At 40.0% G+C, this 26,182-nt stretch overlaps 1 protein-coding gene across 1 annotated transcript in view; it reads left to right on the plus strand.

Annotated features, from left to right (window-relative positions):
• The window catches only part of RGS7BP (regulator of G protein signaling 7 binding protein), a 109,325-nt gene extending 98,503 nt beyond the window's left edge, over positions 1-10,822 (plus strand). Inside the window, exon 6 of the mRNA XM_005892766.3 lies at positions 5,380-10,822. Coding sequence (XP_005892828.1) covers positions 5,380-5,471 — 92 coding nt within the window. The 3' untranslated portion in view covers positions 5,472-10,822. The remainder of the gene's footprint in view (positions 1-5,379) is intronic.
• Positions 10,823-26,182: the final 15,360 nt, after the last annotated feature.

The following is a 26,182-nucleotide window of genomic DNA, read 5'->3' on the forward strand; positions in this document are numbered from 1 at the left end:
TGGGGACACTCTAAGACCAGTGTTCAGAGTTTGTGGTGGATGTACATGCCTTATGTTGGTGTGAGACATGGGGGCTGGAAGGGCAGGAAATTCAGATGTAAACACAAGCAGCATGTTGGTAATTGAAGCCCTGAAAATACTTGAGACCACCCCCAGAGAGTATACAGAGAAGAGCTCTGAAATACCAAAATTTAAGTTTTGAGGGAAAAGAAGAAGAGTTTACAAAAAAACAGATATAAATCTCAGCATACTGGAATAAGAAAGTTGCAAGGAAAAAATGGCTCATAGTGTGGGGCAGTTCAGCTAAATAAGAACTGAAATTACCCATAGGATTTAGCAACAAAGGAGTCACTGGTGAGGTGGCCAGAATCAGCTTTCTTGGAATTGGGGGCATGCACAAAGCCTAATTAAGGAGGGTTGAGGAGTGAGTGAGAGATGAAGAGTTGAACAGCAAGGGTAAATTTATTGTCTCATAAAGAGTTGATTATAGAATTGTGGATGCACAGGGTTGGAAACAGACAATGTTCCAAGGGCTGTGAAAGTGAAAGTGAAAGTCACTCAGTCATGTCCGACTCTTTGCAACCCCATGGACAGTCCATGGAATTCTCCAGGCCAGGAGTGGGAAGCCTTTCCCTTCTCCAGGGTATCTTCCCAACCTAGGGATTGAACCCAGGTCTTCCACATTGCAGGCGGATTCTTTACCAGCTGAGCCACAAGGGAAGCCCAAGAATACTGGAATGGGTAGCCTATCCCTTGTCCAGGGTATCTTCCTAACCCAGGGATCACACCCAGGTCTTCTGCACTGCAGGTGGATTCTTTACCAACTGAGCTATCAGGAAAGCCCAAGGGCTATAGCACTTGTTTATAGAATGAATGCAGGCATGAAGGTAGAAGCATAGAGCAATCAGAAAAGCCTTTTCTGGATAAAAGGAGATGGCGTATGTAAAGTCAGGGAGGCGAGAGAAGGTATATGGCCTTATTCAGGGAATTCTCAGTAGTTCTGTTTTACACTAACCCTTCTTCATATGCCTGTAATTCCAGCCGGACTGGACTGTTTACTTGGACCCAGTTCAGGCTGCCTTGACCTCCACATCTTTGTTCACACTGCTGTCTTCATCCACTTCTACCTGCCCCCTACTTCACCAAATGTCCGAGTTCTCCCCATCCCTTTTGCCCTAGCATGAACACCAAGGCCCCGGGAATCTTCCGCAAATGTTCTCTTTACAAGATGGGAGTAATTTCCCTCTGAGAATTCTCACAGCATTCTATTTATATCTCTCCAATGGCATTCCTAATGAAGCCTCCTAGTTACTCAAACCAGGATCCCTGAGGCCAAGGGTCACCTTTCTCTTAGGACCCATCTGGTGTTACCCTCAGCACCTGACATAGAGCCTTGCGGTTCATAGGCCTTTGGTGATTCAGTGGTTCTCAAAGTGTGGTCTCAGGACCAGAAGTATCAGCAGGTCTGGGAACTTGTAAGAAATGCAGATTGTCTGGCCCCACCCCAGACCTACTGATTCAGAAACTCTGGAGGTGGGGCCGGCAATCTGTGCTTTAACAAGCCCTCAGATGAAACTGATGCTGCCCATGTTTGGGAACCCTGGAATTAGATGAAGATCTCTTTTTTTTTCCAGAATAAAAGTTTCCAACTGCAGTTTCATCATAAGCACTCCTCTTGACTTAGAGAACATAGCTGTAAACTCAAACCTCAGTTTATTATTTGCAAGCCTCATTTTCATGCCCTCTGTTTCTAACACATAATTTATGTAAAAAATCTTTTATTGGCAAACGTAATTTGAAATGGTATTATTGTACCTTAGGGGATTTCAGTGTTCCTGGCTCTAGTAGCACCCAAAAATTAATCATCAAATAACTGGATTTTGAATTTACTGATGACTGAATACCCTACTCTCCTTTGCTTTCAATTTCTGCTATGCTTTCCTCCTTCCTCTTCCCTTTCTCACTTTTTATTTTCAAATTTAAAACTGTCCTAGGTTACAGTTCTTTGAGAGTATGCACTTTGGAAAAAAGACAACATAAAATTCTCAAACATTAGCAATAAAAATAAAAGATTTCCCAAGTTCAGATGGATTAGCGCAGAAAGTTTAGAATAAGTGGAGAAACACCCATTTTGCTCACATTCTGTTGACAGCCCCTCACTTCGAAGTCAGGATTTCAGTCAATGTGGAAAGACATCTTTCCTTGGCATTGAATTCATTTCAAATCATTCCAGGCAGACTTACTGCTTGGTGAATTTCAGCATTTACTTGCAGGTGTCAGCTTCCTACAGGGTAGAAAGCTGCTCTGAGTTTCTGCCAAGAATTTTTTAAGCTTTAGTGTCACCTCAGCCCTAGGTGATGATCAGACAAGCTCTGGGCTAGGCAAAGGTGTCACAAATGCTCAACAAAGATGCCCCAAACCAGCAGTCATTCTTATTAGGCAGCCTGTCCTTCGCTTAACATCTGAGCACTTTCTCATCAATTCTAACACATCCTATTCACTTGTGAATGCTATATACGTATGTGTGTGTGTGTGTGTATATAGCACTCACGAGTGAATGTTTTATATATATATATTATATATATATATATATATGAGAAGAAGGGTGAATGAGGAGAATTTCAATAGCACAGAGGTTTTTTGATTCACTGTAATGAATGCACAGATACAAAGGTCAGTCTTGATACAAATCTCATAATCCCTGTGTATGATAGCTGTGTGCTTTTAATACATAAAAAAGAGGAAATGGAAGCAAATATACCACCACAGAACACACATGCCACAGCACACACATGCACACTTTCTATGTAAATACAACAGACCAATGTATGTAGACATTTCCCCATATAGTGGGAATGATACATATCAAGAATTGCTTTGTATAATATATAAATACCAGTGAGGTCACTCCCAAATTTCTTAAATGTTTGGAGAAAGGCAAACATATAGGAAATTCAGAAAATAAATGGGAATTCAGAAAATAGATCTCTAAGTCTCAAAGAAATAAAAATAAAAATTTCCTTTCCTATCAGTATCTTCATAGTTTTGGTGCATCTATTCCAAGGAAGTGTTGACTTTCAGTTGAACTTGAGTTTCAGGAAGCGTGGTCAGCATTCAAAGAGATACCAAAACCTTCAGGGTCTGCTGTATCTTTGCCATATCCAGTTAGGTTAAGTTCACTGATCATTTGGTGGCTAAAGAAGTGAGAGCCCTAAAAATGATGAGAGAATATGGTTATCACTTCTTTCTGCTCCAGATATATCATGATTCATCTCTGAGAGATTCTGCTGAGAAATTAGGCTTATATATAGGATTTGACATTGCTTTCAGCATCTTAAACTATTTGGGGCAAGTTTAACTGTTTAAAAAAAAGAGATGTCCCATTTTTAGTCTCAAAATGTTGACATCCAGACTATAGTGAATTATTTTTCACTCTGAAAAAAGACAAAGAAAGTCCTGTTTTTCTCCACATTAGCAGAGTGTTTGGTTTTAAGAGAGGACTGTAATCTGTGGTGACTGTGGGGAGAAGGCTGTGTTTGATTAATCTGATGTGCCCAGCTGGGGCGCCTGTCTCCTTGCCTGCCTCCAACTTGCTACTCTAGTTCCATCTAAATGTGTAACATAGCGCAGCATTCCAAGGAACACCGTCAGCTCGGTCGGTGATGCTACTGTACAAACAAGCATGACACATGGGAGCCTCGGGGGCTGGGGAGAGAAAAGCCAGGGCACTTGGATGACAATTTATTTAAGAGGACCAGGAAGCCAGGACTCAGTTTTGTTCCTGACAGTTTCCTGAGTGTCCTGTTGTTTTTGTTCAATCGCTCAGTCGTGTCCGACTCTTTGCAACCCCATGGACTGCGGCACTCCAGGCTGAGTTATCGAGAAAACCAACCGTCATCTACAAGCCGGTTTTATTCAACTGGGGCACAGTCTTCACTATATCTATCTCTTCATCTCACTCCCGATTCTGGGCTCTTTCCCAAGGTCCTGCATCTTCAAGATTAGCATGGGGAAAGGGGAACATCTTAGCTTTGTTCTTGGAGAGCAGTGCAAGTGGTCCTTACAAAGCTTAGGTTTAAAAGAGTTCCAGAGGGACTACCCTGTTGGTTCAGTGGTTAAGAATTCACCTTGCAATGCAGAAGACGTGGGTTCAATCCCTGGTCAGGGAACTAGGATCCCACTGCCATGGAGGAGCTAAGCCCACACGCCACAACTAGAGAGTCCATGCGCCACAACAAAAATCCTGTGTGGTGCAATGAAGACCCGGCATGCAACAACTAATACTCAATACAGCCAAATAAAATTTTTAAAACGTTTCCCAGAGCCAGCCAGCCATTTTGTTGCTCCTAATTCCATTCTGACCATATCCTAGCACTGCCCTACTTGACCATTTACAGGCTCTTTCCCTGTGGTCCTCCTCCAGCCTCTGGGACTCATACTGGCCAGTTCCACTCCAACAGGCCGTTTCTACTCACTCTCTCTGTTGAATTGCACTATTTCCCCAAAACTCAACTCATTAAACTGGATTTGGTTTACAGGTTTGTTTCTTTGTTTCTCTACTTGTCATTGTACTAAAAATTTCAGGCCAGAACTGGTGAATTTAACAGCTGACAACCTTCTCCAAAAGCCTTTGTATTCAGATGCCTGGCTATAAAAAGTGCTAGGGAAACACTCAACAAGAAATAGTTGAAACCTCTTCCTGAGGCATAGAGTGAGTGAATTGAGGTAAAACAAGGTCCTATGTAAAGGAAAAATAGTTAATCATAGCTATATTATTATTAATAATAAGTCCTTCTTCTATGCTAGGCACCAAAGTCACCAACCAAGCTAAATGTTTTAATAGATTATTTCATTTAGCTCTCACCTAGGTATTATTAAACTGTATTTTACATATGGGGAATATGAAGCTTAATGAGCTTAAGCGATATGTTCAAAGTCACAGGACTAGTAAGCAGTAAACTATAGAAAAGAAGCCAATTTTATTCCAAAACACGGGCTCTTTCTCAGAAGGATACATTGCCCAAGTGAAAAACTGCCTCTAAGCCCTTTAACTCTAAGCAGTGGTTCTCAAATGTGGCTATTGGCTTCACTTTCGCCCCCACCCCAGGAACGTGGCTGTGTCTGGGGACATTTGCAGTTGTCACAGTTGGTAGGGAAGTGCTACTGACATCTAGTGAGTAGAGGCCAGAGATGTTGCTGGATATCTTACAATGCTCAGGACAGCTCCTAACGATAAAGGATGATCTAGTCCAAAAATGTCAACGAAACTGAAGTTGAGAAACTTGGATTCAAAGGACTGTGGATTTTTAAGACCAATCCTTAAAAAAACAGTTGTTTTGTCTGTACCTCACTCAACCTGTACATTCTATCCCATCACAGATGACAGCAGCCTTCTAAATCTAACTCCCTACCCCCTGGTTAGAAGACGGAAGAGAAGGTTCTTTGGGCTGTGCTGTCTCGTCTCAAGCTAGGCGATTCCTCCCGGAAGCCACCACTGGGAAGACCTGAAAATATCACTGAACCCGAGGACCTCCAGACAGCTGAACCACAGTCATTGGCTTTTGACTATGTTTTCTAAGCTTCCTTATTACTTTTATCCACCTCTCGCTGTCCTTTTAAATGATTTTACATTTGAAAGCAGCTGCTGTCAAGGAAAAAAAAAAACAGATTCAAAAAGCAGTCTGTTTTTAAAAGGATTTTTTTAAAGCTGACATTGCACATGTCTGCTCCAAACCACACCATGACAGATGCAAGAATTATGATTTTTAAATTATTTAAAGAATTTTTAAGTGTATTATACAGAGAAAAATTATTTCATGTATAATAGTATATCTGTAGCTCTTGCTGATCTATGTAAACAACTGATCACATATGAGAGTCTTTAAACATAGAAGTCTATTTAAAACTGCAAAACTGTTCAAAATCCAACCAATATTAGAAATAATATTATAATCAAATATATACCACCTCGACCTATTGCTTTCTCTGCACTCATTTATGTTTAGTCTTCCATTCTGTCAGACTAAGAGCTTCAACAGAAAAATGTCTTAATTTACAATGCAACAAAAACCGTATATGAAAAGTATTTAAATTTTGTAAATACACAATAATCCTAATTCTTTAATACCAGTGCATATGGGCAACTAATTTCCTTTCGATCCAATGGTGTCTTTTTCAGCTTCTTGGAGAATGAAGTAATCCAGTTAGGAAATGGTGTAGTAACATATACAATTACCCTCCAATGTAAAATTGAATATTATCACATTTTGTTCTAATTGAAATTGAAGCATGATGTCTGCATTATCAGCATAGTGTTAAATCTTATAGGGCATGCTGGATTTAGCTCAGATCGTAAAAATACTTAACATTTTACATTGTTAATAAAATCTTTTTAGTTAAGCTAAGCTTGTCTCATTTTAGATAACTATGCAGATAAGACTTTTCCAACGTGTACTTGGTGTCTTGTCTTATGCTTAGAATCTTACAAGCAGGACACATTAAGCAATACTCTATTCTAGAAAGAAGGAAGCCACATGCTTTGTTTTTCTGCTCACAGCTTTATTGTGCTCTTCCTCCACTAAACTTGTAACATGGTACAGATTTTGTTATATTTTCCCTTGTTCTTCCTTTGGCCCATTTCCCAGGCAGAATTTCCCATGGGTTGAAAGATCAAGCCTTTGAACTTCTTTTCTTGTTTTCCATAGTCTGAAAATTCCTAAAGTCAGACAAAAGGCCCAGAATCCAGCACAATAAAAGGATGAGCTATCCGTGGTTTATCCAAGACACAAATTCAATACCAACCCTATAATTTCTCAGCATTTATGTGCACAGGCATTTATATATCCACCAACATTTTGACCTAAAAAACTAAATATACCCAAGGTTTTAGTAGCTTCAGTGAAGAGGGAAAGAGGTAGAGACGAACTACTGGAATAATTATATTAGGTTGAATTATATGAAATTGCTGATATTTGACTGTTTTTGACCTAAAAATGGCAACTTCATATAGTTCAACCTAATATCTGCTGTTGTGGAAATTATCCTTGGAATTGTCTTCTAGTTTTTTTGATTGAAAGTGAAAGGATTGAAGAGTTGGAAGAGATCTCAAAAGACTATGCATGTCTCTATTTAGATCACACCAGCTGGTTATTGGCCTTATTCTTGGAGTCCAGAGATGTGTTCCAATGAGTTGGCAACTGATACATGGTTATAAGTATGACTAGCTTCATGTCAAGACATACCCTTGAAAGTTATACAAGAAAAATCACAATTTTCTAAATCAAATACTTATAAAACAGTTGTTAGAATATGCTATTGAAAGACTCCTAGGGTGACTGCTCCTTTGCAAAACAAGTAACCACTCCCAAATTTACATGGTCTGCAAACCCCAATTTTCACACATCTGCTTTGATTCAAGCTTAATATCCTTTCCTGAATGCAGTTCATTTTCATCTCCTGAAGTTTAATTCACTTCAGGTCCATTGTTTTAGAAATTGCGAAGGAGCCTACTCTGGCATACTCTCAGCTGCCATCTCTGCCCTCTCCCACCTTCTACCATATTGAACCCTTAGCTTCAATCTAGTTCTTACTAATCCATGTACAGTTATTAACAGATAAGTCCAGTCTTGGTGTTCAGCACCTTCTTCTAAATGCCTGACCTAAATCACTTCTGCTTGGTTAATTTGTGCTCACTCTCGCCTTAGTCTCAGTGTGAAAGTAACACCTTCCGTGCAATTGTCCTCTGTACAACTGAAGACTGTTAATAAATTCAGGTCTCACCTCCATGTCTGGGGAGGGCTATAGTCGCTATTCATGGAGATAGGGATTTGTCTAATTCCCCAGCTAGGCTTTCCGTATCTAAGATAAATAAATTCAGCCACCTTATCTTTTATTCATAGTGCCTGTTTCCCAGCCTTGGATCAATTTTGTAGTTCCTGTGGACATACTCCAAGATTTATAGATCTTCTTTCACTATACAGGTCCTAAAATTAAATTTAGTGCTCACAGTCCCTATAACCTACCCTGGCTCAGAGTTGCAATGGGTAATTCGCCACCTCCTGTTGGGTATGCCAGTGCATCTTGGTAGGAGCTGACCCCACCCCCCTGTTACCTACCAAAGGACTTCCTCAGGTGTAGTTCCACGAGATAACTGTCTCTGTTTCCTGCTGGTAATTTGCTTTCAGATTAGCAATAACACTGAGCTGATCTCTAGGGATAAGGAGAGCCCACTGAACTCATTTTGTTTCATTTGCACATATGCTTGAAACAAAAAAGGATATAAGGTTTCTCTGGCACACAACCACCCATTTCACCACCCTGTTTTTAATACCCTGTGTTGATTTTTTTTTTTTTTTCCAGATTACAGACAGTGCATGTTCTTTGTGGGAAATCTGAAAAATACCACCAAATACAAAGAAAATAAAAATCACTTGAATCCCACCACAATCACATTGTTTAAACCACATTTCCAGGCTTTGACTCAGTCACTGGCTGGGCCCAAAGGCACTTTTGGTTGAGGTGTATGAAGAAAGGCCCCCAGTAGGCGCCACTTTTAAAAATCAGTCCACTTCTGTTTTTTGCATGCGTCTAGGAACAGATCCAGTGCACACTTCTGATTGTGCCATTGTTCAAGGGTACAAAGAAGAGCTTTAAAAGTAGCACAGCCCTGATGCCTCCTCTAATGAAAGCTCTTGGAGCAATTCTAAAATCCTGCCAGATCATTTTGTTCCTCAGGGCTCCTGCAAGTTTGGATACTTACTGTTTGGCAATACTGCCACCTACTGGAATCTAAGCTTTATACAGAGCATAAAAGCATTTAATTAATTTTAGACAGCCAACAAATTGGCCAGATGAACAATGATCCCATGTGGGATTTCAGCCTCCGGAAGTCTCAAAAGTGAAAGAATTAAGGATATCCATCCCTAATAACTTCTCACCCACCTACACATACACCTTAGCAATGTCTATCATTTCTTTGTGTTCTAGAACATCACCAAATGCAGAATGCTCAACTTTCAGGTAACTACTGAAAGAATGAGAAATGGTCCGGAATAAACCATTAATATTAAATATAAAGCCAAGTTATAAACCCTAGAACATAAGAGAACTGAGTACATTACAAAGATGTCATTTCACATCTATGAGAAAAGGTTGGTTTATTAAGTACATTATATTGGGAGAAATGGTTAGCCATTTGTTGAGGGATATATTAGATCCATACCTCAAAACTGTCATCAAAATAAATTCTAAGTGAAGTAAATATTTAAATGTTAAAGCACATAAATAAACTGGCAGTATTGATGAATATGATATAATTTTAGTGTGTGTGGGGTGGTAGGAGGGGAGCTTTTCTAAGCATTGTAGTAAAGCAAGAAACACCAAAGGAAAAGATGGATGGATTTGACCAATTAAAAATGCAAAATTCCTATAAAGTAAAAAAAAAAAATCAGATTAAGAGAAAGCAAAATTTTAAATATATGCAACAAAGAGTACAGATGTCTAATAAATACCAAGAGCTTAAATTCCACTACCTTTGGCAAATCTTCATGATCTACAACTTCCTCCCCAGCCAAGTGTTCCCATTTTTTTCTTTTCCTTATTATACTTTTTTCATTATTGCTTGTTTAATTGTCTATCCCCACTAAACTGAAGTTCCAGAAGGCAGCGACCGTGTCTATTTTGCTTATTCTTATATCCTCAGCACAGTGCTAAACACAAAAGCAAATAGTGAAAACATATTTATGGAATGAGTGAATAATGAATGCATGAATAAATGACATTTTATGACTCAAAAAGAATCAAACTTTCCAGTAGAAAATTGAGCCAAGCATACAAACTGGCAATGTACCATGAATTAAAATAATGCACTAATAATATGAAAATATTTGAATAGACTAGTAATCAAAAATGTAAGCTAATATGATATACTCTTTTTTAATGTATCAGAAAGGCAAGAATATGAAGAGTGAATGTTTCCAGGGACAGCCAGGAAATCTGGAAGTGAGCATCCTCTTATAGAGCAGCATGTATGTAAACTGATTCCACCTTTCTGGAAAATAATTGGGCAGTGTGTTTTTCACCTATACCAAGTAATTCCGCTGTAGGGAAATTCTTCTGAAAAAGTTCAGAAAAAATGACCTAAGATGTAGTCATTTATTATTCAAGAAATATGCAAGAAAGAATACTTACTTGGAAGAATGGGGAAAATTGTAAATAAACCCACAGAATCAGATTGATTAGACATGGTATATCCTATCAGTGGAATACTGTGCACCAATTAAGAGGAAGCACCATACATATACTTATGGAATTATATTGTTAAATGAAAACAGAGAAGAATATCTATAGCATCATCCCATTTTAAAAATATACTTACATATATATGTGCATTAAAGAGTCTGAAAAGATATTTGCTAAAATGTTAACAGCATTTATCTCTGGGAGGTGAGATCTGGAGCAACTATATATTTTTTTTTTTTTTTGCATATCTGTAATTTCTGACTTTTTCACAATGAGCATGTAGTAACTGTATAATTTTTTCAGGGAATAAATAATAATGTTCACAATATATATTAGATTAAAAACATATTCTAAAACAGTGTGTATAGTATGAAACAATATTTGTAAAAAAGAAAATATATATAAATATATCTATGTATGTATATATATTGATATATATGCATAAAAAGCTAGAAGGACATACACTAAAATGTTAATAGTAGTTATTTATGGGTAGTGGGATTCTGGGTGATTATTTTTTCTTTTTGCTTTTCTGTGTTTTCTAATTTTTCTACAATGAATATGTATTACTTGTGTAATAAAAACTAATAATTAAAGTTTAAAAAAAAAAGAAGGAAAAAGTGAGAGACTTTGTGATTCACCACTTGCAGCGATCCTACGCACCCCCTCACCCCACCCCCTTGACATGTTCCTGTCATCAAAATGTAGGCAGTGGAGACATGGAGAGGAAATAACAGGGCACCGTAACTTTTGAAGAGAAAAGAGAGAGAGAGGCAGACAAAGTGGGGTGGGCAGGAAAGAGAGAAGAAGAAGAACAGAACAGAAGCGGGGGCGGGGGGAATTAAGTGAAAGTGAATTAAGTAATTTTATTTTCTAATAAAAGGAGATGATACACATCTGAAGTTTGAGTTCAGTTAATTGTCAAGGACTGTGCAGTATATCCTAGAGTTACAGACTTTTGTCTGAATATCAGATGGGCTGCAACAAAGTACCCCCAGCTATGGCTAGCAGTTCCAAAACCTGTTTTCTAGAGATCCCAAATTTCAGGAAGACACTGGCTACTTAAATACTTCATTTCCCAGGATCCCTTGGTTATGGGTGTGGCAGTATCACTGAATTTTGGCCAATAGCTTTATGAATGAAATTGAGCAATTCTCTAGGCCAGAATACTGGAGTGGATAGCCTTTCCCTTCTCCAAGGTGTCTTTCCAACCCAGGGAACGAACCTAGGTCTCCCACATTGCAGGCAGATTCTTTACCAGCTGAACCACAAGGGAAGCCTGAGAATACTGGAGTGGGTAGCCTATCCCTTCTCCAACGGATCTTCCTGACCCAGGAATCGAACCGGGATCTCCTGCATTGCAGGCAGATTCTTTAGCAACTGAGTTATCAGAGAAGCCAATTTAAAGGTAACATTCCTAAAATAAGGGGCATGTCTCCCTTCCCACTAAGCTGCGAGGAAAGCATGAGGGTGGGAGCTGAAACAACTGTCTTGGATCCAGAGTTGGACACCACAGGACAATGACAGAGAGCTTTAGCAGAGATTACCTGTCTCACACTGTTATGCTTAACTAATTAATTTCTGTCTCATTGAAGGCATTAATAATGTGAATCTTTGTCTAGAAGAACTTGCTCACCAAATTAGTTACCTTCTGTAAGCCTCAGTTTCCTGAGAGTGAAATGGAAATAATATATCAGTATTACAAAAGCTTCAACCAAATAACTGTCTAATTATTTCCTTAGAATTAAAGCTCTTTTAAGAGAAAAGTCAAACCAATCAAACATTGCATGATACTGTGTTGCGGAACAGCAAAGGGAAATCTTGAAATAAATAGTGCTTTTCTGCCAAATGGTCAATTGATTTCCATTTGCAAAAACATTAAACTTCACTCTTACCTCATTCCAAGTTGATTATGGATCTAAAAGTAAAGGACTCTGTAACAACTTGGAGGGGTGGGATGCAGAGGGAAATAGGAGGGAGGTTCGAGAGGGAGGAGACATATGTACACTTATGTCTGATTCATGTTGATATTTGTCAGAAAACAACAAAATCCTGTAAAGCAATTATCCTTCAATTAGAAAATAAATTAATTTAAAAAACAATAAAGCTTCCAGAATATAGGATAATATCTTCATGCCCACAGAGTTGTGAAACAGTTTCTAACAAAATGCAAACTATGTTGGAAAACTGTTTAACATTATCTGCTATTATGGAATGTACGTGTACCCTATGATCCAATAGTTTCACTCCTAGGAGAGACTCAAGAGAAATACATGTGTCTGTATTCAAAGATGGTTAAAAGAATATCCATAGTGGGATTGTCTGTAATAGCCAAAACCCATAAACAATTAAGCAAAAGAATCTATCAACAGGAGAATGGAAAAATGAATTGTATTACACTGATACAATTGAATACTATACAGCAAAAAAAGAAATGACCTTCGTTACAGCTATTCATAAGTAGATGAAAGAATAAAACCATCATAGTGCTGAATGACAGAGAAGGAATGGCACCCCACTCCAGTACTCTTGCCTGGAGAATCCCATGGACAGAGGAGCCTGGTAGGCTACAGTCCATGGGGTTGCTAAGAGTCGGACACGACTGAGTGACCTCACTTTCACTTTTCACTTTCATGCACTGGAGAAGGAAATGGCAACCTGCTCCAGTGTTCTTGCCTGGAGAATCCCAGGGACAGAGGAGCCTGGTGGGCTGACATCTATGGGGTCGCACAGAGTCAGACACGACTGAAGTGACTTAGCAGCAGCAGTGCTGAATGAACAAATAAATCTAGGTTTAAAAGTGCATACTGCCATTAGCGGCCGACATTCACAGAAGCTGAGTGATGGATGCTGTGGTTCAGGAAAACAAATGTAGGCAGGCACCCCAGCATCTACTACAGTTCATCCTCTGCACTGCTCAGATCCAGTTGCTTCTCACATTGATCTATGCCATCCAGTTTTAGCTTCTTCTGTATTCTGTTGTCACAACTCACATATACAGAAAGAGATACAGTGCACAAAGCATAGCCCCCACTTATGTAAGTGGTCCCAATTTTTATGTAGCAGCTGCTGATGACCTCTATTCTCAACCACCGATCCTAGATTTCCTTCATCCTAGTCTGGCACTTCTGAAATGCCTGGTATGATGAACAAGACCCTCACTCCTAGTGGTCTGAGACCACTTATAGGTAAATATAGACCACTTATTGCCCATTTATAGGTAAACCTGAAAAACCCATGAGCATCCAAGAGATGACCTAGTCATCTAAGTGTCAAACATGTTCCTCTGTGCCTCATTGTGTTACAGAAGCCCTCTTTCCTCATGACGTTTAGGGCCAATAATCTCTGTCAGCATAGTAACTCCTTTATTCACCTAATAGTTTCCTGGCATGAGGAACCTAAAGTGACCAGGTAGCAGTGGTAGCTTAAAGTTTTGTGGGACTCTGCCTTGTGACCCAGAACCTCTAGACACAGATTCTAGACCCCCCAAATATTAGATTGTGAAAAGGTAATTGCTGTTTTGGACTGTGAGCCTTAAACTATTAAAACTAGGCTCAAACACATCTTTATTAGTTAAAATAGGAACCATGACAACCAACACATTTTTGCCAATGAGAAATAACTCTGCTTATGCCTGAAGCAGAAAAATCCTTGCTGTGGGATTCAACGAACTCTTAGAAAGCATTTTCTGCCTTCTGCTCGTTGGGGAAGTGTTTTCCCTACAAAAAGTTGTTGAGATGCTTGAAGAAGTGGTAGTCGGCTGGTGAGAGGTCTGGTGAATGTGGTGGATGATGAAAAATTTCATAGCCCAATTTGGCCAAAGCAGAAATGACACTCAGCTGGGCATGTGTCTGGTAGTAAAAGTCTGATGCTATAAAGAACAATATTACATAGAAACCTGGAATATTGGGTTCATGAACCAAGGTAAATTGGACATGATCAAGCAGGACATGGCAAGAGTGAACATTGACATCTTAGGAATCGGTGAACTAAAATAGAATTTAATTTAGATGACTGTTATATCTACTACTGTGGGCAAGAATCCCTTAGAAGAAATGGAGTAACCCTCATAGTCAACAAAAGAGTCAGAAACACATTACATAGGTGCAATCTCAAAAACAACAGAATGATCTCGGTTCGTTTCCAAGGTAAAGCATTTGACATCACAGTAATCCAAGTCTATGCCCAAATCACTTATGTTGAAGAAGCTGAAGTTGAATGGTTCCATGAGGGTCTACAAAACCTTCTAGAACTAACACCAAAAAAAAGTCCTTTTCATCATAGGGGATTGGAATGCAAATGTAGGAAGTAAAGATATACCTGGAGTAACAGGAAAGTTTGACCTTGGAGTACAAAATGAGGTAGGGCAATGGCTAACAGTTTTGTTAAGAGAACACACTGGTCATAGCAAACACTTTCCTCCAACAACACAAGAGACGACTCTACACACTGACATCACCAGATGATCAATACAAAAATAAGATTGATTATGTTCTTTGCAGCCGAAGATAGAGAAGTTCTATATAGTCAGCGAAAAAAAGACCTTGAGCTGTGGCTCAGATCATCAGCTCCTTATTGCAAAATTCAGGCTTAAATTGAATAAAGTAGGCAAAATCACTTGGCCATTCAGATGTGGCCTAAATCAAATCCCTTATGATTATACAGTGGAGGTGATAAACAGATTCTGGGGATTCAATCTGGTAGACAGAGTGCCTGAAGAACTGATGAGGGTTCATAACATTGTACAGGAGGTGGTGACTAAAACCATCCCAAAGAAAAAGAAGGTAACATGGTCTGATGAAGCTTTACAAATGAGAAAAGAAAAGAAGTGAAAGGCAAGGGAGAAAGGGAAAGATATACCAATATGCAATAGAATGGGAAAGAATGCAATAGAATGGGAAAGACTAGAGATCTCTTTGAGAAATTGGAAATATCAAGGGAACATTTCACACAAGGATGGGCACAATAAAGGACAGAAATGGCAAGGACCTAGCAGAAGCAGAAGAGATTAAGAAGAGGTAGTAAGAACACACAGAAAAACTATACAAGAAGTCTTAATGACCCAGATAACCATGATGGTGTGGTCACTCAACTAGAGCCAGACATTCTGGAGCGTGAAGTTAAGTGGGTCTTAGGAAGCATTACCAGGAACAAAGCTAGTGGAGGTGATGGAATTTCAGCCGAGCTATTTCAAATCCCAAAAGATGATGCTGTTAAAGTGCTGCACTCAATTAAGTCAGCAAATTTGGAAAACTCAGCAGTGGCCATAGGACTGGAAAAGGTCAGTTTTCATTCCAATCTCAAAGAAGGGCAATGCCAAAGAATGTTTAAACTACTGTACAATTGCACTCATTTCACATGCTGGTAAGGGTATGCTCAAAATCCTTCATGTTAGGCTTCAACAGTACATGAACTGAGAACCTCCAGATGTACAAGCTGGGTTTAGAAAAGACACAGGAACCAGAGATCAAATTGCTAACATATGCTAGATCATAGAGAAAGCAAGGGAATTCCAGAAAAGCATCTACTTCTTCTTCATTGACTAAGCAAAAGCCTTTAACTGTGTGGATCATAACAAACTGTGGAAAATTCTTAAAGAGATGGGAACACCAGACTACCTTACCTGCATTCTGCAAAACCTGTATGCAGGTCAAGAAGCAACAACAGACTGGTTCAAAGTTGGGAAAGGAGTAGATCAAGGCTGCATATTGTCACCCTACTTATTTAATTTCTATGTAGAGCACATCATGCAAAATACCCTGCTCAATGAATCACAAGCTGGAATCAAGATTGCCGGGAGAAATATCAACAACCTTAGATATGCAAATAATACTACTCTAAGAGCAGAAAGTGAAGAGTAACTCAAGAATCTCTTGACGAAGGTGAAAGAGGAGAGTAAAAAAGCTGGTTTAAAACTCAACATTCAAAAAATTAAGATCATGGTATCTGATCCCATCACTCGTGGCAAATAGATGGGGAAAAAGTGGAAAGAGTGACAGGTTTTCCTTTCTTGAGCTCCAAAATCATTGTGGGTGGTGACTGCAGCCATGACATTAGAAGATATTTGCTTCTTGGAAGAAAAGCTATGTCAGATCTAGACAGTGTATTAAAAAGCAGAGACATCACTTTGCTGACAAAGGTCCCTATTGTCAAAGCTATGGTCTTTCCAGTAGTCATGTACGGATGTGAGAGGTGAACCATAAAGAAGGCTGAATGCTGAAGAACTGATGCTTTTGAATTGTAGTGCTGGAGAGGACTCTTGAGAATCCCTTGGACTGCAGGGAGATCAAACCAGTCAATCCTAAAGGAAATCAACTCTGAATATTCACTGAAAGGACTGATGCTGAAACTGAAGCTCCAATACTTTGGCCACCTGATGTGAAGAGCCAACTCACTGGAAAAGACCCTGCTGCTGGGAAAGATTGAGGGCAGAAAAGGGCAACAGAGGATGAAATGATTGAGTATCATCACTGACTTAAAGGACATGAGTTTGAACAAACTCTGGGAGATAACAAAGGATAGGAAAGCTTTGCATGCTGCAGTTCATGGAGTCACAAACAGCTGGATACAATTTGTCAACTAAACAACAACAACTGTTTGTATTCATGTGTGTTCAGGCATTGCATTCGTGACTCAGAACCAAAAGGTGACGACTGAGTTAAGGAATATAGTGCACCCGAGTATAGTAAACCGAATGCTGCAAGGTCTCCGTTCCCTTGAGAGACCATGCCACCACACTGTTGGGATGGCAGCTTCTGTTTGGTGGCGTGTATGTAGGAAGAGTGGATCCTAATCATGTCACTGATGCACCTCCTTTATTGCTGCTGCTGCTAAGTCGCTTCAGTGGTGTCCGACTCTGTGCGACCCCAGATGGCAGCCCACCAGGCTCCCCCGTCCCTGGGATTCTCCAGGCAAGAACACTGGAGTGGGTTGCCATTTCCTTCTCCAATGCATGAAAGTGAAAAGTGAAAGTGAAGTCGCTCAGTCGTGTCCGACCCTCAGCGACCCCATGGACTGCAGCCTACCAGGCTACTCCGTCCCTGGGATTTTCCAGGCAAGAGTACTGGAGTGGGGTGCCATTGCCTTTGCTATTAAGTGGAGCCTTTTTGTTGTTGTTTTTCAGTTGCTAAGTTGTATCGAACCCTTTGTGACCCTGTGAACTATAGCATATCAGGCTCCTCTGTCCTCCACTATCTCCCAGAGCATGCTCAAACTCATGTCCATTGAATCAATGATGCTATCTAACCATCTCATTTTCTGTCATCCCCTTCTCCTCCTGCCCTCAATCTTTCCCACCATCAGGGTCTTTTCCAGTGAGTTGGCTCTTCACATCAGGTGGCCAAAGTATTGGAGCTTCAGTTTCAGCTTCAGTCCTTCCAGTGAATATTCAGGGTTGATTTCCTTTAGGATTGCCTGGTTGGATCTCCTTGCAATCAAAGGGACTCTCAAGAGTCTTCTCCAACACCACAGTTCAAAAGCCTCAATTCTTCAGCACTCAGCTTTCTTTATAGTCCAACTCTCACATCCATACCTGACTACTGTAAAAACCATAGCCTTGACTAGACAGACCTTTGTTGGCAAAGTAATGTCTCTGCTTTTGAATATGCTACCTAGGTTGGTCATAACTTTCCTTCCAAGGAATAAGCATTTTTTAATTTCATGGCTGCAGTCACCATCCGCAGTGATTTTGGAGCCCAAAAAATAAAGTCAGATATTTCCCCATCTATTTGCCATGAAGTGATGGGACCGGATGCCATGATCTTCGTTTTCTGAATGTTGAGCTTTAAGCCAACTGTTTCACTCTCCTCTTTCACTTTCATCAAGAGGCTCTTTAGTTCTTCTTCGCTTTCTGCCATAAGGGTGGTGTCATCTGCATATCTGAGGTTATTGATATGTCTCCTGGAAATCTTGATTCCAGCTTGTGCTTCATCCAGCGAACACCTTTGGGGAGCTGCTATTCTGTCTACCACAAAACCAATGTTCTTGGACCCATTTATAGCCTCCATCTCTTCCAGGAGCTGCTTTCTGTACCATTCTCTGCTGCCAATAGCATGCCCTTGCTCTAGAATCCTAAGCATCCGTGCCTTGACTCTCTTACTGGAGTTTGCCAGGGTCTTAATATCATCCTTTGTACCCAGACAGCCTTTACCAGTTATGGCCTAAGTGACAAAGCTGCTTAGGCTGAAGCCTAAACCCACTGCAAAGCCCCTTCCTGCTCTGGAACCCACTTAAAGCTAGATCTCTAAAATTATCCAATAAATGGGTCAAGTGTGAAATCGCCAAGTGTGAAATGCACTGCTTCCAAGGCCTGATGAGGCCAACCAAGCCTGACATTTCTTTCTCAAGATGCAAGGGACAATAACTTGTTGTCACCTGAGATGGGATAGCCCAGCATCCCCTGACCACAGGACTCCTAAAAAGTCACTGATGTGCAGGCCTCTTAATATTGGTGAGTCTTATCTCCCACCCTCTGAAGTTCATGTGTGTTACTCACCAAAGCATTCAGAGTACTCAGCACTTTTGCTCACTAAGTGCAGGTAACGTGATGGCATCAACTTAGAGGGCAAATGTGATCTTCTCTAGAAAGAATGCTTAGATCAACAGATCAGACTATGCTGTTGTGAGATGTAGTGAGGCCTTCTAGGGATAGAGAAGCCTGGTTTCAAAAAGCCATCTGTGGACATGGATTTATGCTAAACCTTGGGTACCTAACCACTCGATGATTAAAGTAAATATTATAAATGAGAACACAGAGTGCTATAGATGTGGAAAGTCTATTAGAGGTAGAGAAGCCGGATTCTAAAAGGTCATCTGAGGACACAGAGTTGGACTATACCCCAGTTCACAGCTGCTAAGTAATAATATTATATTGTGAGTAACAGAGTTCTATCGTCTATGTTCTCATTGTTAGATAAAAGCCCATAACAATATGGCATGACTTATAATAGTGCATATGTACCTCAGTTCACTTAATGGCTGGCATTTTAGGGATTCCTTTTCACTAGCCCCACAAAAAAGTCTCTGCTGCGGACTATTAAGAACAGTTAATTTGTTGTAGGGAAGACAAAAGTAGTAATTCTCATTGGGAAGTCACAGTGTCTCTGTAATCCTGATCCCTCTTCAGACTTCTTATAACTTTTCCACAGCTCTCCTAATTGCTATTTCTCCCAAGCCAGGGAAACTGCTTGTGGCTCAGTGGCGAAGAATCTGCCTGCTAATGCAGGAGACATAAGAGACGTGGGTTCAATCCCTGGGTTGGGAAGATCCCCTGGAGAAGGAAATGATAACCCTTACCAGTACTCTTGCCTGACAAACCCCAGGAACAAAGAAGTTTGGTAGGCTATTGTCCATGGGGTCACAAAGAGTCAGACATGACTTAGCAACTGAACTACAAAGGAAACCATGGGAGTCAGCACAACCCCCCTACTTATATCCTGTCCAAATTCATGAGGAGAAGGTCTTAGCCATCGCATCACTACATCACCAATGCAGTGTTCCACCTACCATCAGGGCAGGAACGTCACTGCTATCTGTCTGGTGAGTAATCCCATCCTTAGAGTCAGTTTCCTAGGACTACTTCTAGTACCCAAAGTCTTCAGGTAGGTATCAAAGAAATGGATCCAAAAATAAGGATTTGTGTGCATATGACTTCTTTTTTAAGGGATGGGGTATCTCAGCACCACCTCCCCACACCCCTGGACTCCTAAAGTATTTGATTGAAAGCTCTTTGGGAAAAATCTAGGAAGGAGAGAAGGAAGCAGGACAGGAAAGAGGGAAGTAAGGATGTTGCCTTAGGTAAAATCTAGGCTGTCGGGCATGGGAGACAGACGGTCTGGAGCTTGACCTGCATTGCCTAATGGTGCCCTCTGAGGGAAGAAGTCCAGCTTCGTACCCTCATATTCCTCAGTCACTGGTGTGGGCCACCTGACAAGGGAACTGTGCAGAGCAGCCCCTGGAGAAAGGTAGGTCATCAGCTGAGGACAGTTCTCTGTGAACCATCAGCAGCCATCGGAGGAAGGTGCATGGCCTGGGAAAGGCGATCAGGCAAGGTATCATGTCTTCGAGAGTCACCTTTCACTGGGGTCTTACATGATTTCCCTGTTTAAAATAGGAAGCTCAGCACTCTTCAGCTTCCTTCCTTGATTTATTATCCTCCAGAGAGCTTATCAGCTTCTAATATTTACTTATTTTATTCATATCTTCCTTGTAAAATGTAAGCTTCATGAGGGCAGGTTTTATTGTCTGGTATTGATCACGACGTGCCAGAACAGTGCCTGGCACATAGCCATCCTTGAATAACTCTTTTGAATAAATGGTTTGTTAATATTACTTCTTGTCATCTGGCATATCAAACAAATGGATATCTTTTCAGTTAACAAAACAATCATTTCTCCACCCTGGGTTTTCCTTAGAGAATTTTACTCTCTAATTGGCACCTACCGTTTTTCCATCAACAGTGAGGCTGAGATTGTCCCAAAGATTTATTTAACTATGTGTTTTTCTAAGTTTTTTAAGCTCTGTCTTCATCAATACGTGTCAGGAAAAAAATAATGCAAAACAATAAATTAATACAGGTGTCAAAAATAGCATTATTATGTTATAAGCTTACTGTGCTTGGGACTCGGCTGTTACTTTCTGATTCTGCAAGAGAAACTTTTATATGAAAGAAATTTCTACAAAACTCCACAGGGTGAAAGTCTCCATGATATCACTCAGTGAAGGAAACAATTCAGTGGAGAGTACTCCAAGGTTTGGCTTCACAGTATACGGTTTTTGTTCTAGCTCCTTCCTGCGTGACCACAGTCTCATTCTACATGATCCCAGTTCACTGTGTTTTGGTAGCCTCACCTGTAAGGTGAAATTATGTCCCTAAGGAAAAACTTTCACAAACACATCCACTGCATATGATAGGGAAGACAGAAAAGGCAAAGAAGAAAAGGAAAGATATACCCATCTGACTGCAGAGTTGCAAAGAATAACAATAAAGCCTTCCTCAGTGATAAGTGCAAAGAAATAGAGGAAAACAATAGAATGGGAAAGACTAGAGATCTCTTCAAGAAAATTAGAGATACCAAGGGAACATTTCATGCAGAGATGGGCACAATGAAGGACAGAAACAGTATGGACCTAACAGAAGCAGAAGATATTAAGAAAAGGTGCCAAGAATACATAGAACAACTGTAGAAAAAAGATCTTGATAACCATGATAACCCAGATAACCAGATGGTGTGATCACTCGCCTAGAGCCAGACATCCTGGAATTTGAAGCCAAGGGGGCCTTAGGAAGCATCACTGTGAACAAAGCTAGTGGAGGTGATGGAATTCCAGTTGAGCTATTTCAAATCCTAAAAGATGATGCTGTGAAAGTGTTGCACTCAATATGCCAGCAAATTTGGAAAACTCAGCAGTGGCCACAGGATAGGAAAAGGTCAATTTTCATTCCAATCCCTAAGGAAGACGATGCCAAAGAATGCTCAAACTACCACACAATTGCACTCATCTCACACGCTAGTAAAGTAATGCTCAAAATTCTCCAAGCCAGGCTTCAGCAATACGTGAACCGTGAACTTCCAGACATCCAAGCTGCATTTAGAAAAGGCAGAAGAAACAGAGATCAAATTGCCAATGTCCGTTGGATCATTGAAAAAGCAAGAGAGTTCCAGAAAAACATTGACTTATGCTTTATTGACTATACCAAAGCCTTTGATTGTGTGGATCACAACAAACTGTGGAAAATTCTTAAAGAGATGGGACTACCAAACCATTTTATCTGCCTCCTAAGAAATCTGTACACAGGTCAAGAAGCAACAGTTGGAACTGGACATGGAAAAACCAACTGGTTCTAAATCGGGAAAGGAGTACGTCAAGGCTGTATATTGTCACTCTGCTTATTTAACTTATATGCAGAGAACATCATGAGAAATGCCAGTATGGACCTACTGGCAAGAAATACAAGCTAAAATCAAGATTGCTAAGAGAAATATCAATAACCTCAGATATGTAGATGACACTACCCTTATGGCAGGAAACAAAGAGGAACTAAAGAGACTCTTGATGAAAGTGAAAGAGGAGAGCGAAAATGCTGACTTAAAACTCAACATTCAAAACACTAAGATCATGGCATCCAGTCCCATCACTGCATGGCAAATAGATGGAGAAACAATGGAAACAGTGACAGACTTTATTTTCTTGGGTCCAAAATCACTGCGGATGGTGACTGCAGCCATGAAATTAAAAGATACTTGCTCCTTGGAAGAAAAGCTATCACCAACCTAGACAGCATATTAAAAAGCAGAGACATTATTTTCCTGACAAAAGTCTATCTAATCAAAGCTATGGTTTTTCCAGTAGTCATGTATGGATGTGAGAGTTGGACCATAAAGAAAGCTGAGCACTGAAGAACTGATGCTTTTGAACTATGGTGTTGGAGAAGACTCTTGAGATTCCCTTGAACTGCAAGGAGATCAAACCAGTCAATCCTAAAGGAAATCAGTCCTGAATATTCATTGGAAGGACTGATGCTGAAGCTGAAGCCCCAATACTTGGGCCACCTGATGTGAAAAGCTGACTCATTTGAGATCCTGATGCTGGGAAAGATTGAAGGCAGGGGTAGAAGGGGACGACAGACTATGGGATGGTGGGATCACATTACCGACTTGATGGACATGAGTTTGAGCATGCCCCCGGAGTTGGTGATGGACAGGGAAGCCTGGCATGTTGCAGTCCATGAGGTCGCAAAGAGTCAAACATGCCTGAGTGACTGAACTGAACTAACATCTTTCAGAAAAGCTTTCTCATAAAGGATTTGTTCCAATCTAATTCCATCTTTTAAAATCCTCTCTACTCTTCTGTTAAAGCTACATCTCCTAATACAGTACATCATTTATCTCTGAGGGTTCTATTTCATCTCTTATCTCTATAAGAATTTATTCTACTTATGGGTAGAGAGAGGCATTTTTACCCCAAGTTAGGGGTAGTGTGGGACCAGTATTCACCTTGTGGTAAATGTTCAGAACCCCAACCGTGACACCTGAGCTGGGCTTGACCCTTCCACCAGCAGCCCTCTGTACTTGTTGCTTCCCCACCTGCCCTAGAAATTACTTCTATATTTTATTTTCTCATAGATTTAAAAGGGATTTCTGCACACACAAGTTTCTAGAACACTGGTGCAATTACCTAGTTCTCCAAATTTTGATCTATATGAAATTTTAGTAATACTTTTGCTAGCTGTTGCTATGGTGAGTTTGCCACTGACCTGGGAAAATTGTATGACTTGTTATAGAGCAGGAGCCACCTTCAAATAAAAGGTGAGTGAGTGAGTGAAAGTCACTCAGTCATGTCCAACTCTTTGCAACCCCATGGACTGTATTCTCCAGGCCAGAATACTGGAGTGGGTAGCCTTTCCCTTCTCCAGGGGATCTTCCCAACCCAGGGATCAAACCCAGGTCTCCCGCATTGCAGGCGAATTCTTTACAGCTGAGCCACAAGGGAAGCCCAAATGAAAAGTAAGAGACTTAGAAAATAAACTGGAAGATTGGGTTCTTCCTAAACATACAGTAGTTTTGCCTCACTAATATAAAAAAGATTATTGTTATGGCAATGAACAGTTCTAAAAATGGGCACAGTGGTAAAGGGCAATGAGATGAATAGTTCAAAAATGATTTTGCCACAAAATTCTAATGTTAGAAACCATGTTGGAATGAAGCCATTTGTCAGCCGGTAAGAAGTCTGCCTGCAATGCAGGAGACCTGGGTTCAACCCCTAGGTTGGGAAGATCCCCTGAAGAAGGAAATGGCAACCCATTTCCAGTATTCTTGCCTGGAAAATCCCATGGACAGAGGAGCCTGGCAGGCTACAGTTCATGGGGTCGCAGAGTCAGACACGACTGAGCAACATCACTTCACTTCACCACTCAGCAGCCAGTAACAATGGCTACGCATTGTTCGTCAGGAATAGACAAGCAAGGCTCATCGGACATTGAGAGTAGTTTACAACTTAAAAGAGAAAGACTATCATCAAATAAATAAACAAATTAGAAACAATAACACTAGAGAAAACAAATAGTTCTAATTATACTCAAATAAATTTGAGAAAATATTGCATCTTCATCAAACAAATACAGGATATTCTGAAAAAGGAAAAAATTAGGGAGTAAAGAAGAGCTAATGAAATTCAAATCAATTGCTGAAATAAAAATTCGAAATAATTATTTAAGAAAGCACTACAAAATCAAAGATAATATAAGTGGACCAAGGCTATTGTCTCAAGAATGCATGATTAGTTCAGTTCTCAAGAATCAATTGAGAAGGAAGAGAAAAAAGAAAAAAAATAATCAATGTTTGAAGAAACTGTCTTGAAACATCAAGAAATCAAAGAAGAAAAATCATATGATAATCTCAATAGATAAGGGGAAAAACATTGGATAAAACTCACCATACATTCATAATTAAACAAACAAAAAAACCTCTCAGCAAGCTGGGAACTAAAAGAAATTTTCTCAAAAGGATAAGGGGCATCTAAAAAAAACCCCACAAAACTACAATTAACATCATGCTTAATGGTAAATAACTGAATTTACCATTCTTTACCAGAACAATTCTTTTAAGAAAAAGAAATAGGCGAGAATATTTAGTCTTACCAAAATTGTACTGAAGCTGTAAGATAGAAAATAACAAATTGGTTAGGTTGTAAGAAACTGGAAAAGTAGTACATTGCTGGTGGGAATTTAAAATGGTACAGCTGTTTTAGAAAACAGTATAGCTGTTGCTCAAAAGTTTAAACATAATATTACCATATGACCCAGAAATTTCACTCCTAGGTATATGCCTAACAGGAAACAAATGTCCACACAAAAATCTGCAAACAAACATTCGTATCAGCATCATTCATGATGAACTCCAAGCCTTTATCACAGTGCCTGGCACCAATGAATGGATAAATAAAACGTGGTCTAACCATATCATGAACTATCTTTGGCAGTAAAACAAAATGAAATACTGATACATACTACAACATACATAAATGTTGAAAACATAAACTAAGTGAAAGAACCTAGTCACAAAAGACCACATATTATATGATTTCATTTATATGATATGTCCAGAATAGGTAAGTCTATACATACAGGGAAGCGATTGCTGGTTTCCTAGAGGCAGCAGGTTGGAGGGGACATGAGGAGTGACTGCTGATGGCTAGGGGGCTTCTTTTGAGAATGATGAAAATGTTCTAAAATTGATTGTGGTGAAGATAACTGCACAACTTTGAGAATACGCTAACAACCATTGAACTTTGTACTTCAAATGGATAAATTGTACGGTATGTGAGTTAGATCTCAATAAAGGTCTTTTTTTTTTTTTTTTCCAAGTATACCAGTGGTCCCAGTCAGTGAAGCAAAGAATAAAAAAGAAATAGGCAAAGATTTCTTAGATAGGACACAAAGAGCACAAACCACGGGAGAAACATTGATATATTGGAATTAAACAAAATTTAAAATTTCTGTTCCTTGCAAGATTTTGTTTAACAAATAAAAATCAAACCACAGACTGGGAGAAAGTGTAAGATACACATCTGATGAAAGTTTGAAATACAGAATATGTATCAGTTCAGTTCAGTCGCTCAGTCGTGTCCGACTCTTTGCAACCCCATGAATCGCAGCACGCCAGGCCTCCCTGTCCATCATCAACTCCCGGAGTTCACTCAGACTCACATCCATCAAGTCAGTGATGCCATCCAGCCATCTCATCCTCTGTTGTCCCCTTCTCCTCCTGCCCCCAATCCCTCCCAGCATCAGAGTCTTTTCCAATGAGTCAACTCTTCGCATGAGGTGGCCAAGGTACTGGAGTTTCAGCTTTAGCATCATTCCTTCCAAAGAAATCCCAGGGCTGATCTCCTTCAGAATGGACTGGTTGGATCTCCTTGCAGTCCAAGGGACTCTCAAAAGTCT

The sequence above is a fragment of the Bos mutus genome, chromosome 20 (assembly GCF_027580195.1).
Source record: "Bos mutus isolate GX-2022 chromosome 20, NWIPB_WYAK_1.1, whole genome shotgun sequence".
NCBI lineage: Eukaryota > Metazoa > Chordata > Mammalia > Artiodactyla > Bovidae > Bos > Bos mutus.